Here is a 16,149-nt window from a genome sequence, read left to right as displayed (position 1 = left end):
TCTTTTTAAGATAGTGCTCGTTTTTTATCAGATAAATTGAAGTATGTTCACTGCATGGGGACTAGAGCTTGTCACATCAATAGTTGATAAAATGCACCTCATTGAGCTGATTAGTGCTAACTGTTGTGTGAATATTAGCAAAGGGATATTTATTAAGCATTCAATTTAAATATTCACAATATAAATACCATTATTTGGATTCGTGGTATATGTTGAATGTTTTGTTCATTTTTTGCACAAGCGTATCTCAAGAATAGCTTTCATCCATAGCATTATAAATAACAAATACAGACATATAAAAAAATATATGCACATTAATGTCATTCCAATATTAAAATCAAAAGTCGTGTATATAATAGAAACAGAACTGTGTTGTGTTTCCCATTCTGGAAAGGTAAGAAATAATGAAAGAAAACCATGCTAAGACGTTGGTTATTCGATGCTCGTCAAATACGGCTTTTCCAGGTATTCAGATAGTCATTTTTATTTCATGAAAGGTTCTACAGCCTTGTCGCAGTAACGAATTGAAGACTTGTACTCTATGACTTATCATTTTATTTTTTGGGAAGTGATTTATCATTATTATTTACTTCCTTTCTTTTGGTGAAATCCACACTTGCACACCACCTGCACCCGATCCATTTATGAAAGGTTCTTTTCTCTTTATCATGACGACCAGACATATTTGTCACGAAGTTGAAGTTTTATGTAACACTGGAGGTTGTCAAAATAGATTCAGATGATACGATCATCGCGATCGTATGGTGTATGTTAGTCGTTTCTTTGAATGATTAACGTTTTCCGTGTTGTTTTTCTCGCATAGTCTATTTTAAACTCAAAATACCAGGCAGACTCAAATCTATAGGTTTCATATTTGAAAAATAAATGGTTGATTACACTAGAACACACGTTATAAAACCCGTGAATCATGTATGTTACTAAATGCATGACCTTGTGTTAGAATAAAAACTAGCTGTTTCTTTACAATGAGGGCGTGCAAATTAAAGTTTGTTATAAGTATCAAGTCCGTACTCGAAAACGTCCCAAAGTTGAGTTCATCTTCGCTAGCCAAGGTTCGATTTTACAACCCAATCTACACCCTCGCGTGTCGAGCAAATATTTATGTGATTCGAGTCTGTGAATTTCACCGTGGCAAGCCACCACAAGCATTCAAAAATTAATTTGTTCAAATCTGAACTCATTTCCTACATGATCGAGAAAACGGAGCGCACAGCTTGAATGTACTGATAAATAAGCAATTTTCACTCAATAGACCTGTAATCACTTCCCTCGATGTTTAATTTAAAAAAGTATTCCTTTTTGGTCAATTGCACAATTGGTTATTTTGGCACTATATATTAACGGAGATAACTCATCAAATCCAATAGATGTCGCTAGGACAGAACAACATTATATCTACTCGATTCTCCAAGATTTAGATCGGGTTATTATATCGGAACTCTCTCTCTGTCTCTCTCTCAATATATATATATATATATATATATATATATATATATATATATATATATATATATATATATATATATATATATAATTTGCATTGTGTATTTGGTACCTGCATTTGCTTTTAATTTCTTTCATTATATGATATGGATAGATGTATTTTGGTAATGTTCAAACACGAATTTCAATTTCTACCTGACCTGAAACCTGAACCATTGATTTGGGTTTCGCAAACAACATGTTTGTCTCAATCTGAGTGCAGACCTATGGAAATTCCCTATGCATTGCAGGGTGTACCACTTGTTTATTACATTTTATATTATAATTTTAGAAACATACCTTCTAAGTATAATTAAGATTTTATCTTGCAAACATTTAGAAGTCTCTGGAATGAAATGTTTCATTAAGTATTAGTTTTGTTTGAAAAATGCTAATTGTGACCTGAGGTCAGGTGGAAGACGATATAATATAATTATTTATTCGTGCCTTAAGATTGACCAGAATCGGTTGCATTATTGTTGTATCCAGAATTTCATATGCGAACAGTGCTGATAAGTAGTTTGATGCAAAACTGAAAAATCCTTTACACACATGATCGTTGGACTGTACTCTATTTATGGACTTAAAGTATGTGGTGTTTGCATGGAGTCCAGAAAATTATAGAAAGTTTTAGCGATCGTAGGGCGACAGTACGGAAAGGTTTGCCCTGGTTTGCCCTGGAGGCGACTTTCGAAAGAAATAGTTGATTCTGTGGACGTTTATGTGATGAAAGACAGCAATAATACTGTTCAAGAGGTAACAGATAATTTTGATATTTCGTACGGAAATCCAGAGAAAATTCTAAGCAAAAACAAAATTTTGCAGGGTTTTGCCCTTTGGGTAACGAGCTTATTTGTTGATGTGAAAATAGGTTAAGGAAAAAAGATCTAAGGGACACTATTATACAGATATAAAATAGAATGCTATAATTTAATAAATCAGATCATTACATATGGATGCGCAACATCGAACCTGACAGTTTGGCACAAAGTAGTGTATGATAGTACACAATTTCAGCATCGCATTTAAAAAGGTTGTCTTTCAATCTGTTCCAGAAAGGTTATATGCGTTATGCTCTTCGACATACAATAAAACGTTTCAAAGTAAAATATGCAAAGGATAACCATACTGATTTGCCAACACCGTGCTACAGTAATCAGTATAAATTAGTTGATACTGTTTGCAAAATGTGCACTGATATACGCAGGGGCAGCCGCGATAACGCCCCGTACACGCGTGCATTTTTGCACAGCAGAACTTACAAAAAGTGTCTGTCAATCAGACAATTTAAGTCTTTGAAAAGAATTATCGTGGTCACGAAATAAAGTATATTTTAAGGCACAAGTCATTGATTACCTAGATTTCTATGTTCAGACTGAATAAAATTTTTTAACATTCTATTAACGCACACTCCCTATTGAAATGTTCTCCTATGCACTCTTGTCCAATGGGCATAGTACAGAACCGAAGACTATAGCAATTTACCACATGCAACAATAATATAGGAGAACAGTTTGAAGGCAACAGTATGCGGCAACAGTGCTCGCTAGAGCACGCAGAACGAACGTACCTGTGCCAACTTAACCTGAAAGTGTGAAACAAATTTACAATATTTAAATGTTTGACAAATGCAACACACACGAAGACACCGCCCACCCCCCCCACCCCGCACAATTACGATAACGGAGACTAGGAATGACGTGATGAAATGCAAGCATAATAATACTTACTTGGCTCGACTTTTGACATTTTCACCCTGCAATTTAAAGAGTGTACCATACGTAGTTTAACAAAATGCATTAGTTGTTATGCGTATTTCGTGTCATTAGATAAATTCTAAGATAATCGTTGGCAAATTACCACGATTTCTAATTTTCTGCCAATAGAAGAACCACGTATTTAAATGTAATGAAACGAAGTCAGTGGCGTAAAGTGAGAATAAGATATTAATAAGGAATGAATCAGGCTGTGAGGGAAATGGTCGCAACAACGGTAGGTGAACGAATGACAAATACAAGTTCATAACTTAATTTATCATATCATATGTGACAATGAACCCCAGAGGTATTTATCCTTGTCATTCGTTAGTTGAGGATAATGCAGAACAGTGTATTATGCATGGAACTCTTCCTTCAAGCGACCAATATGCATATATGATATCTGCTCGTTATTCTTTCTTTCAAAATGCTCAATTGAGGATATGCGATAGAGAATAAAGTATCAAAATCACAAGCTTCCTACAGTACATTAATATTAACAAGATTTACTTTGCCTATAATATGAAAGGCTTCTCACATTTGTAATCGAAACTTAAATGAGGTCAAACATATTTTCACGTTGTGACACATTCATCTTCAAAGAAGCGCAAAGGTTCCTTAAAAAATCTATATAAGTGTGAAAACGATTTAACACACATATGTATTTTTATTTTGCAAAAATGTCTTTAAATACCACACAAGTAGTAAATGGGGATAGATTAGCGTCAATGGGAATTAGCATTACAGAGACCCCTGGGACAGATTAGCGTCAAGGGAAATTTAACATGGAGAAAAATCGTGGGTCAGATTAGCGTCAAGGGAAATTAACATGGAGAAAAATCGTGGGACGGTTTAGCGTCAAAGGAATTTAAACAGGGTGGGACTTTATAGCGTCAAGGGAAATTGAACATGGGATTTTTTTTTTAAAAATTTTTTTAAAAAAGGGGTAGGCAATAGAAAGGCTATCTCTTTTCGAGAAATATGGCTGGCCCTGAAAAGGGCCTTTGGGTTTATGTTAATATTAATATTAACATAGATGGCATCTGTCACATCTTCTTCTTCTTCTTCTTAAACTCCTTCTAACTGCCGGTCCATACACAAGTACCCTCTTGAGACATCCTTGTCTTTCTATGTAAACTCTCCTCATCCATTGACTAGTATCTGTCCTATCAACAACAGTCCACTTGGACCTGACATACATGAGCATGTCCGTCCTAAACATCATGGAAGACACAAGGGTGGATGACTCAACTGTGGTCCACATCTTGAAGCGACGAGAATAGGTGAATCAATGCAGTGAACTGCGCTTATTTATAGGTACAGGAAGGATTGAAACGGATTGAATTCATTCACCAATCCGAACACGCGTTACAAAATTCAGTCAGCTCGCATCCAATCCGAAGAGAGCAGTCTGTGACGTCACGTGGTCTATATAGATTCGTTAGCGCTTGTGTGCAGTCAATCTATGCGACAGTGATTCAACATGACGGAAACTCAGAAAACGATCCATTGGGGTGCACCAGCAGGGGAGACTGCCCAAGGGAACCCGGACTTACTTTCAGAAGAGGTACATTGGGATTTTGTGGATTTTCTTACCTCGCAAGAATTTGTTCCGGAACCTTCGTTACCTTCTTCATTACCGCAAGTGGAGAATTTTAGACAGAGACAGAAAGAAGAATTGGAGAAATTTATGCAACGACAAATGGAAGCGGAACAAGCTTTTCTCCTACAGCAACAGCAACAGCAACAAGAAGAGGTAAGAAAAAAACAACAGCAACAACAGCAAGAAGAAGTAGCAGCAAAGAAACAAGAGGGTGAAAATCAAACGGCTACGGTACTGTTGGACATTTTAGCGGAGTTAAGAAGTCTGAAACAAATGTATCAGACTTCTTTATTACGACCGAAGAGAATACGACCTTCCCGAGCTAAACACGCCAACCCTGTGACTAAGCCTGTCCTACCACCCTTAGTGATTTCAACCCAATCATCAGAAGTAGGCCTTGGCCGTGGCAAAGGCTTAAGGCAGTTAAAGTTGATTGGTTAAACTCACCCCTACACCATAATAAAAAGGCCCTTTTCAGGGCCACCCACATTTCTCGAAAAGAAATACAATTTCAATTTGCCAATAACTCAAAAATAAACCCCACCCATTTTACCCTTATAGTACGTGTCTGTGTATGAGTGCATGAGTGTAGCTTCTTATTTTAAAATCAAAACTCAAAGACACTTACCTTATATCATTCATGTATTCTTTTATCCATTTTTTACAATCCAATTCACAGCACAACACTTTAATTAAAAGTTCATTGACTTCTTCTTTCTCCTTGTTTAGTCTCTCTGTTTTTTGAATTTCTTCACCGTTTTTTCCTCATTTTCTTCCCTTCTTCTTTTCTTCTCCTGTTTCTTTGCTTCTTTTAAATAGAATTGTCTTCTTTCTTCCTCTGAAGAATCCCTCTCTTCTTTCGAAGAATCCCTCTCTTCTTCCGAAGAATCCCTCTCTTCTTCTGAAGAATCCTTCTTTTCTTCTGACTCCTCTTGTTTCTTTTTTGGGCAATCTGGAGACCAATGTCCTTTTTCTTTACAATAATAACAGGTATCTTGACTTTTGTCTTTTTTAGCCCCTGTTTTTTTTCTTTTTTGACGGTCTGGACACTCTGAAGACCAATGCCCTTTCTTCTGACAGATATAGCAAGTATCTTGCCTTTTATCTCGAAAGGAAGGAGAGTAGTCCGTCGGCTGGTCTGAAGAGAATTTTCTAATGACCCCTCCCAAAGCTCTGACGAAACGTTCCATCTGGGTAGTCTCTTCCATCGTTGTGCTCGGCTTGAGAGTGAAATGAATAGTGAAAGGACAAGACATACACCCTTTTTATATACGCTGGTTTGCCATGACTATAAATTAGTCTATGGTGTTTAAACTTGAGTCATTTGACGTTTTGCACTCAAGATGAAACGATCCCATTCATTCGAGAAGAAAGAAGAAGAAGAAGAAAGTAAGAGGCAGAAACGTGATCTATCGCCTCGTACCAGGGCTGAAATCTTGGCACAAATTCATGCCAGTGATTTTGAAGAGGACATGAGTGAACCAGAATCCGAACCCTCTAAACCAAGTTCACCACCCTTAGTCAACCCTGAAAAGTACTATTCCATTCGAGAGACGGAAAAGCGCTCCTCTAGAAAATTTAGAACCACGGCTTACACCTACACGGTGAAGTTTAAAGATTTCAAGGCCGACGTACCCTTGGAGAAAGCAGAAGGGTTTACCACCGAGATGTGGGATTCTTTGCTCACCGCACTCAAGCGACAATGTCAAGCCAAAGAAGACGATCGCTTGACACTATCCATAGATCACGACGGTTTGAAATCCCCTGTTTGGATCGAGTTTAGCAGACCCGCAGAACTGACCCCTTCCAAAGTCATGGACAAGATACAACAGGTGCAACAATCTAATGACCAGTTTGACATCACCGATGGTAAAGCCACACTGAAAATGGCCCACGTGTCTCCTCCTCAAGGAACTGGATGCAAAAAGATGTTATTGGTGGACGACCTTCGCAACACCAAAAAGAGTCTCGTCCGAATTAACAACCCTCAAGACCAGATGTGTTTAGCCCGTGCCATCGTGGTCGGACGAACCTATGCCAACAAGAACGACACGGTAGAATGGAAAAGAACCTGGAAAACTATTCAACAATCCGACCGAGCCAAACAACGAAATGAAGCAGAACTCCTGTTACAACAAGCCGGACTGTCCAAAGACACACCCTGTGGCATTCCTGAGATGCAAAAATTGCAAGATGCCCTAGCTCCACGCTAAACCTTGAAAGTGCACCCTCAAGAAATGCGTGGAACTCTGTTGTTTCGAGGCCAAGATTTTAAGGACGGAAAATACATTCATGTCTATCATCACGATGACCATTTCGATACCATTACCAGTATCACTGGATTCCTGGGATACGGTTATTATTGTAAGAAATGTGACTATGGTTATAACAATCGAGAGCAACACAAGCATTGTGGAATGAAATGCCCAGGATGTTTGGCCTCTCCACCCTGTCTGAGCGAAGGACCAGTGCCTTGTTCGACTTGTTTGCGCACGTTTGTCAGTCCTACCTGTTACCAACAACATCTGAAGACGCAAGGTTCACAGCAGAAATGTGCTTGTCAACTCTTGAGATTGTGCCCTACGTGTAGACAAGGCATACGTACCAATAGTACCAAGGCACACGTATGTTCAGGAAAGAAAAAATGTCACATTTGTCACCGCATCGTGGACTTGGAACACCAATGCTACGTGCAAAAATACCAACCCCCACCAGAGAAAGAGGACGGTCACAAGAAGAAAGGCAATTTCATCTTTTTCGATTTCGAATGCATGCAAGAGACCGGCATTCACATTCCTAATTTCTGCGTGGCTCATCGAGCGTGCGAGAAGTGCATTCAAGAACCTATCTTCAGTCATTGCCCTCACTGCAGCAAGATTCCCGGAGGGCGTGAAAAAATCTTTCGGGGACCAAACACGTTAGCCGATTTTGCCAATGGGTCTTAGACCCCATCGACAAGACGTGGAGCCAAGAGGACATCGAACGTTACGGAGATTGTCATCGTCATGCCACAGTGATGGCTCACAATTTCTCCGGATACGATGGACAGTTTCTTCTCAGATACTATACGGAACAAGGCACCGAACGTCCTAAAGTCACTTTGAACGGAGCCAAAATCATTTTCATGCAAGTGGGACAAGTGCAGTTTAAAGATTCGATGAATTACTTGGCCATGCCTTTGAGTCGAATGCCTAAAACGTTTGGAATGACAGAAATGGCTAAAGGGTACTTTCCACACTTTTTCAGTACGGAAGCCAATCAACATGCCGTTCTACCCCATTTACCTGAGGCTCACTATTACGACCCCGATAACATGCGTACCGAACAACGAGAAGCTTTCTACGCTTGGTACCAGGCTCATGCCTCTGACCCCTTCGACTTTCAGGAAGAAATGTTAAAGTATTGTCGTTCCAACGTGGACATTTTACGACGTTGCTGTGGACAATTTCGAGAACTGTTCATGGAACACGGAGGGGTCGATCCTTTGAAAGAAGCTTGCACCATTGCCAAAGCGTGTTCCTTAGTGTACCGCCAACGATTCATGCCTGAAAACACCGTGGCTCTCATCAGTCCTCAAACGACCCACTAGGTCAAGCGTCAATGCTCGGTCAAAGCCCTACGTTGGTTACATTACTGTGCGACAAGGAAGACAAATGGATTCCGCATGCCCGCAACGGAGGAGGCGAAAAGACCATCGGAACGTATTCGGTAGATGGCTGGGACTTAGAAAACCCCAAGATCGTGTAAGAGTTTAACGGTTGCTTATTTCACGGATGTCCCGTCTGTTACCCTGACCGTGACATTAAAATCAGTTTTTGCAACGAACCATGGAAGACTTGTACCAGGACACTTGTCAGCGACACCTAAAGTTAGAACAGCAAGGATACCAAGTGGTGGAAATGTGGGAACACGAGTACGATCACCGTTTGAAAACCGATCCTGAGTTTAAACGCCTCGTGGAAAGTTACCAGTTCATGGACCCGCTGAACCCGAGGGATAGTTTGTACGGAGGAAGGACCAATGCCACCTGTTTGCTGTACCAAGCCGACGAAGAGAAAGGAGAAGAAATCAAACACTTGGACGTGTGTTCGCTGTATCCCTACGTGTGCAAATATTGTCGCTTTCCTGTAGGGCACCCGCAATTGTTGACGGAACACATCGACCTGAAAAACATTCTACAATACGAAGGCTTGATCAAGTGTAAAGTTTTGCATCCCACGAACCTATACCATCCCGTCTTACCTCACCATTGTCAAGGCAAACTGATGTTTCCATTGTGCCGTACTTGTGCCGAAACGTGCAACCAGGACCAACCTTGCCATCACAGCCAGGAAGAACGTGCCTTGACGGGAACCTGGGTCAGCGTGGAATTGTTCAAAGCTCTGGACATGGGATACCAACTGTTAGAAGTGTACGAAATTTGCCACTTTCCCAAGACACAACAGTACCACAAGGGTGACCCTACTCAGAAAGGCATTTTCGCCGACTACGTGGATGCCTTTTTGAAACTGAAACAAGAAGCCAGCGGCTATCCTTCCTGGTGTCACACTCCCGAAGACCAAATACAATTCAAAGAGAAATACTACGAACAAGAAGGCATCTCTTTAGACCACATCGAAAAAAACGAAGGCAGGCGATCGTTTGCCAAAGTGATGTTAAATTGCTTGTGGGGTAAAATGGCACAACGACCGTGTTTACCCAAGACGGAATATTTGACAGAACCTTCCCGCTACTTCGAGATGATTCACGACAAAACCAAATACATGAAACACGTGGACGTCGTTCGAGAGGATTTGATCTTGGTCAATTACGAAGAAGATCTGGACTTTGTACAAGACGACCCTTTTGGAAATGTCATCATTGCGGCTTAAAATTGTACGAAACTTTAGAACTGTTAGAAGAACGCGTCCTGTACTTTGACACGGACAGTTGCATTTACATCCATCACCCGATTCAACAGCACCCTGACATCGAAGGAGACCGTTTAGGAGCCTGGACAGACGAGCATCCCGACGACAAGATTCTAAGTTTCGTCAGTGGTGGTCCCAAAAATTACGGCTACGAATACCGGGAGAAGTGCACACGACGTGCAAAGTGAAAGGACTGACTCTGAATCATCGTACCAGTCGAGTGGTCAACTTTGGGGTATTGAAAGAAGCCTTGCAATCAGGAGAGGATGGAAACTTTAAAGTGACCACTTATCAACCGAACAAGATTGTACGTTTACTCACTCACCACATCGTCAGTCGGCCCCTAGAAAAAGTCTATCAAGTCGTGTACCAGAAGCGAGTGAGACTTCCTAATCACTTTACGTTGCGGTACGGTCACGTCGGTATTGGTCTGTATATAAAAAGGAACCCTAGGCAAGATCGATAGTTCATTGTTCATTGAAGTAACTTACCATGTCGTTGACGAAGAAGAAACCAGATTGGTTAGGAGTCAAATGTTGGACATCACCGAGACCAGGGTTTTGAGGCTTGGACACAAGAGGTGACCCAGTATGCACGAGAGTTATTCAAGGAAAAAAGTTACTTTTCAACCCGTGTTAGTGACGGTGCCAGAAGAACCCGTCACCCAGGACAGGACTGTCGTGGACAGGCCTGAAAGACCCTTTCGGGAGGGCACTTGTGTGACCTTACCCCCTACTATAGAACTGGTTAGAACTTTACCCAAAACATGTGGTTGTTGTACAGACACTTGTTTTTTATTCCACGTTCATGGTTATCATGTGCCTTTTATTCTTGTACTTAAGCCTTTGGCTTTTATGTATTTTTGTCTTTCGTATTCATGTTTGCAAAAAAAACATTCAATAAACGTGTTCTGAAAAAAAGTATATAAACTCTTGTCTTGTCTGTTTTTCGTGTCACAAGTGACATTCCTCACACCATGGCTACCTCTACTGTCTCTGCTCCCTCTTCCTCTACTGTCAAAGTCATCGACGAACACTTAGATCGTGCCAGTTGGGAGGCTTTGTATCTTCGCCATCCCTTTAACATGCTCATTGCTGGACCTAGCGGTTCTGGCAAAACCGAATTCGTCAAACGTTTGATCGAACATAAACATCATTTGATCGACCGACCCCCTCAACGGATCGTGTGGTGTTACAAAGAGTGGCAATCGGCGTACAGCATCTTGCGAGAAGGTCAAGGCGATTCCATCGTGTTTGTGGAAGGCATTCCTAAAGAAGACGACGGCATCGTCTCTGACTCCCGTCAAACCCATTTGGTCATTTTCGACGACATGTTAGGAGAAGACGAAGAAGAAATTAAACTGTGGTTCACGCGCAAAGGGCATCACCGTAATGCCAGTGTCGTTTACATCACCCAAAATTTGTTTCAACAAAGTAAAGCCCATCGCACCATCAGTCTCAATGCGCATTACGTGGTCTTGTTTAAAAGCCCTCGAGATAAATCGCAAGTGCAAGTCTTAGCCAAACAGTTAGGAACGCCTTGGCTGACTCAGGCGTACGACGATGCCACTCAAACTCCACACGCCTATTTACTCGTCGATTTGAAACCTACGACTCCCGAGGATTTGCGATTTCGTACCCACTTGTTTCACCACTGGTGCCAAGACGGAGGGCCTGTCCTGTACAGGTCTCCGTCCTCGACTTCATTTCACTCCCCATAAAAAAATCTATAAAAACCTCAGACCCTTTTTCGTCTGTCTCACTCTCAGTGCGAACATGACGTCCCTTCAGTCGAATCTTCCCGTCAAATTGATTCGTGCCTTGTATGGCATCAGTCGAGAAAAAGATCCACAAACACGAGCTCGTGTCTTAGAAGCTAGTCTCAAAGAAGTCTTACGATGGTTCACGGTGACGGCACGTCAATTACTCCAAGGGATCATTCAGATTCCTCATCAAACCAAACGCTTTTTCGATCGAAACAAAGTCGCTTTGGTCCAACTGGCCGATCCCCGCATCGACACTCAAACCAAAAAACAAATCATTTTGAAACCTGGAGGGAGCGGTACTCTAGGAGGGGTCATCATTCGCTCACTCTTAAGATGGGATCCTAATGCCCCCAAAGTTATCCCCAAGACAAAAGTCCAACGAAGCCCCAAGCAGAAAAAGACTAGGTCCCCAAGGAGAACTTCTCCATTGGCAGGACCCTCCTCTGACCAGACACCACCACCACCCCGGGAAAAGAAAAGAAGCCCCCAGAGAAAGAAACAGCGAAAAAGTCCCCAGAAAAAGAAAAGTCCACAGAAGAAAACTAGTCGCAAGAGAGGCACTTCGGCCAGGACGCAACCTTACACTCGCAAACCACGATCTGCCACGGCAGTGACTGCGTCTCCTGCATCCTCACGTTTGTCCACTTCTCCGTTGATGACACCAGGAACTGAAGAGTACTTGGAGACGTTGATCACACCAAGAACTTCTCCGTTGATGACCCCCAAAAGAACTTCCCCAGTGGCAGGACCCTCCAATTTAGTGGTAGTGGCTGCTGCTCACAAAGTACCTTCTCCCAAAATCAAAGTTCAAGAAAAATCGGGCATTGTACAAGGTTTACTGGATTTGTCCAAGCAAGAACTGGCTCGATTTAGCCCGTTACGTACCCCTGCACGACGTGTCATGCCTGTCCTCAAACTGATACGACGTCAAGACAATCAGTGGCGACGCGTTCCAGTATAAAAAAGGCCTGTGACCAAGTCGGGTATCAGTGTTTTTTTTTTGGTGTTCCTGAAGACTCAAAGATGTCACCCTCCAGAAAACCCCAAGGAAAGAAAAGGAAAGGACTGCCACCACGTTTAGCCAAACATGGGGACATGTTATCTGTCCTGTCCAAAGCTTCTCCACCCCTACGAAAAAAACTCATTCAAACAGCCTCCAAAGAGGTCATCGATACCGTGTGCGAATGTTGTTTGAACGTTTTGAAAGGCACGATCCCTTTGTCCAAACACCAGAAACAATGCTTAGGCAAACATCGTCACGTTCTTCGCCAAATGGTTCAAAAGAAAATTCCCATTCGTCAAAAAAAGAAGATGTTAGTGCAACGTGGAGGTATTTTACCCATACTGAAAGGAGTCTTGGGAACCATGTTGGGAGGACTGGTGGGAGCAAGATAAAAAGGCCTCGGAAGTTCCAAGATCTCAGAATCGACCCCTGACAACCCCATGGAAGGACGAAAACTAGCTTTGGTGCCTTACAAACGATGGATGGAATACCATCGGTGGCAAGAACAACACACCCCGCATTTACCTCCCAATCCCAATTTGAGCGAGATGTCCCAGTTACAACACGAATTGCAGTCCTTGATGGATCGCCAAGATTTGTCCGAAACAGAAAAATCGCAAAAGTACGGTCAACTCTTGCAACGACTGCAACTCCTTCACCAGAAAGCTTTAGACGAAACAGCTCTACCCACTCTGAAAGATTTTAAGACCTTGATGAAAAGTTCAGCACCATCACCAGTACCAGTACCAGTACCAGTACCACCAGTACCCGTGACCAAGACAGAAAAAGGAGAAGAAGAGGAAGGGTTTCAAACTCCACCAGAAAAAGTACGCAAGTTAACAACACCACCTACCTCCAGAATTGGATGGATTAAAAAGATGATGGCCACCCCTTCTTCCTCACAAGAGAAAAAGAAAGTGAAGACAGAAGTGAAGACAGAAGTGAAACAAGAACCGATATCCCCCGCTCAGACATCCTTCTCCTCTTCGACGCCTATTGCTGGCCGCACACACAAAGCATTGCAATCCAAGAAAATACCCCAAGAGAAAAAGAGTAGCATCCTCCAAGAGTGGGTGTCTTATTAACACACCATCCAACACAAAAAAATGGAAAAAGTCTTAGCCAGCATTTACTACGATCCCTCCCATCCTGCAGGTTACGCAGGAGTTCAAAAATTGTATCGTGCTGCCAAAACGCAACTGAAAAGTCTCCGTTTACCTCAAGTGCAACGATGGTTACAAGAACAAGCTACCTACACTTTACACAAACCCATTCGACGCAAGTTTGCCAGAAGTCGCACCCGAGTGGAAGGCATCGATCATCAATGGCAAGCCGATTTAGCCGATGTCTCTCATTTGGCCAGCTACAATCGAGGCTACAAATATTTGTTTTGTGTCATCGACGTCTTTTCCAAATTTGCCTGGGTCGTGCCCTTGACTTACAAATCCAGCAGCGAGTTAGTGCGAGCCCTGCAACGGGTGTTGAAACAAAGCGGTCGTCACCCTCTTCGATGGCAAACGGACAAAGGCACCGAATTTCTGAACCAAGCTTTCCAACAAGAATTAAAGAAACGTGACATTCATTTTTTTACCACCGAGAATCCCGAAACCAAAGCCAGCATCGTTGAACGTTTTCAACGCACTTTGAAAGAACGCATGTGGAAATATTTTACGCATCACCACACTCTGAAGTACATCGACATCTTACCGCACCTGGTGCAAGCGTACAACCAATCTTACCATCGAAGCATCGGACGTGCCCCGCAAGACGTGACTCCCGACAACGAAGTGTTGGTGTTTGAGCGTCTGTTTGGTACGTCCCCGACGAGGGCTGTTCCCGAGAAAAGTGGAATGTTGGCCGTAGGAGATTGGGTACGCATTGGCAAAACCAAATGCACTTTCGACAAAGGTTACTTACCTAACTGGACGACCGAATTGTTTCGCGTCACTGGACGAGTGCATGGCCGTCATCCTGCCGTCTATAAATTGGAAGACATGAACGGAGAAGTGCTCAAAGGAACGTTTTATTCGCCCGAGTTACAACGTGTGACCAAAAAAGAAGACGACGTGTACGACATCGAAAGCATTCTCGAACGCAGAACCCGTAAAGTGGGCAAACGACGTGTCAAAGAAGTCAAAGTACGTTGGAAAGGATATCCACCCAGTTTTGATTCTTGGATCGACGCTTCGCAAGTCATCGACTATAAAAAGAAGTGACCATCATGCCCTTTCACACAGCAGACGCAGCTACGTCGACCACTCCTTCTTCACCTAGTTCTTCTGTGCAAGATTTACAAAAACAACCCTTGTGGGTGTGGTGTGGAGAACGTGTGCCTAAAACGCAAATCGTCTTTTTCTGCCAAATCTTCGTGGTGTATTGTGTCATCGGGGCAGCCATTGCCAATTTGAGTTTGCAACAAGGAGACAAACAATTGTGGACCATTTTATTGAGCAGCTGCATCGGTTACCTGCTTCCTAATCCCTCCCTGAAATTCTCCTCGAACGGGAACCCCGGGAACCTTGTGTCCAGTGCCAGTGCCAGTCACCACTTCAACCACAATCAGAACCCCATTTTAGACGGAGACACGCCTCTGACGTCCAGTAATATCCCCTCGGATAGCCACATAACTCTGGAATTATGAGTCACCAAAACCAATTTTACTTAACTTTACCCAGTGACAGTTCCATGGAGGTGTTTCCCAAGAACACGTTGTGCTGTTACACGGCCAAATTACCTCAAGCCATCCAGTTAGATCACGAAGCCCATTGGGAAGTGGCTTTAGTAGAAATGATTCACCCGACCCAAGTCCTCAATGTCCTTCCCAATCAAAATTTTTTTGATGTGGAAGTTCATGACGAGCAAATGCAACAGTGGATGGATAGCAATGTCAAATATGACAAGAAAACCCGTACACAAAAGTACACCACCTATCACTTGTTCATTCCCCCAGGCTATTATTTTAATGGTCAACATTTGGTCAGCACCATAGCCTCCAGGTTTAATGTCGTGTTTCTGAAAGATTTGGAGCATGTCAACAAAAGTGTCACCATGGAGTACCACAAAGCAGCTCGTCGCTTCTTGATGAAATTTGAACGAAGTAAAATCGTGTCCATTTTATTTTGTCCTGAATTGTTTGACATGTTGGGCGGAGACATGGACATGAGAAAGGCCATGCTCAAGAAAAACGAATTACCCATCGTTTACGACAACGAGTCTTTTAGCAAGTTATTTCGTGCCCCGGTAGAACTGAACCAAGGACTGAATTTGATGTTCGTGTATTCCGATGTGGTGGAATACAACGTGGTGGGACACACCTCCGTACCGTTACTGCGTGTCATTCCTTTCAAAGTAGATTCTGTCACGAACGCTGACGAGGAAGGTGGAAACACTTACCACGTCCACCGCGAATTTGTCCATCCTCACTATTTGCCTGTCAGCAAGTCGTATTTGGACACGGTCAACATTGCTATAAAAGGAGATCTGGGACAAAATATTCCATTCACCAAAGGAAAAGTCACGGCGAAACTCCATTTTCGAAAACGGTTCTCTCACGACTCGTAAGTCATGTATCCAGTGTACCGAGGGGTTGCTCGACAGCGAGGACACGG

At 42.5% G+C, this 16,149-nt stretch overlaps 1 protein-coding gene across 1 annotated transcript in view; it reads right to left on the bottom strand.

Moving 5' to 3' along the window:
* Positions 1-16,149, bottom strand: part of LOC149797117 (placenta-specific gene 8 protein-like) — a 33,703-nt gene that overhangs the window by 10,719 nt on the left and 6,835 nt on the right. Inside the window, exon 2 of the mRNA XM_089961791.1 lies at positions 3,234-3,259. Within this exon, the coding sequence (XP_089817917.1) occupies positions 3,234-3,252 (19 nt within the window). The 5' untranslated portion in view covers positions 3,253-3,259. The remainder of the gene's footprint in view (positions 1-3,233; positions 3,260-16,149) is intronic.

Source organism: Sinohyriopsis cumingii, chromosome 6, assembly GCF_028554795.1.
Source record: "Sinohyriopsis cumingii isolate HCF-2022 chromosome 6, ASM2855479v2, whole genome shotgun sequence".
NCBI lineage: Eukaryota > Metazoa > Mollusca > Bivalvia > Unionida > Unionidae > Sinohyriopsis > Sinohyriopsis cumingii.
This window is presented reverse-complemented; position numbering and strand designations above follow the sequence as displayed.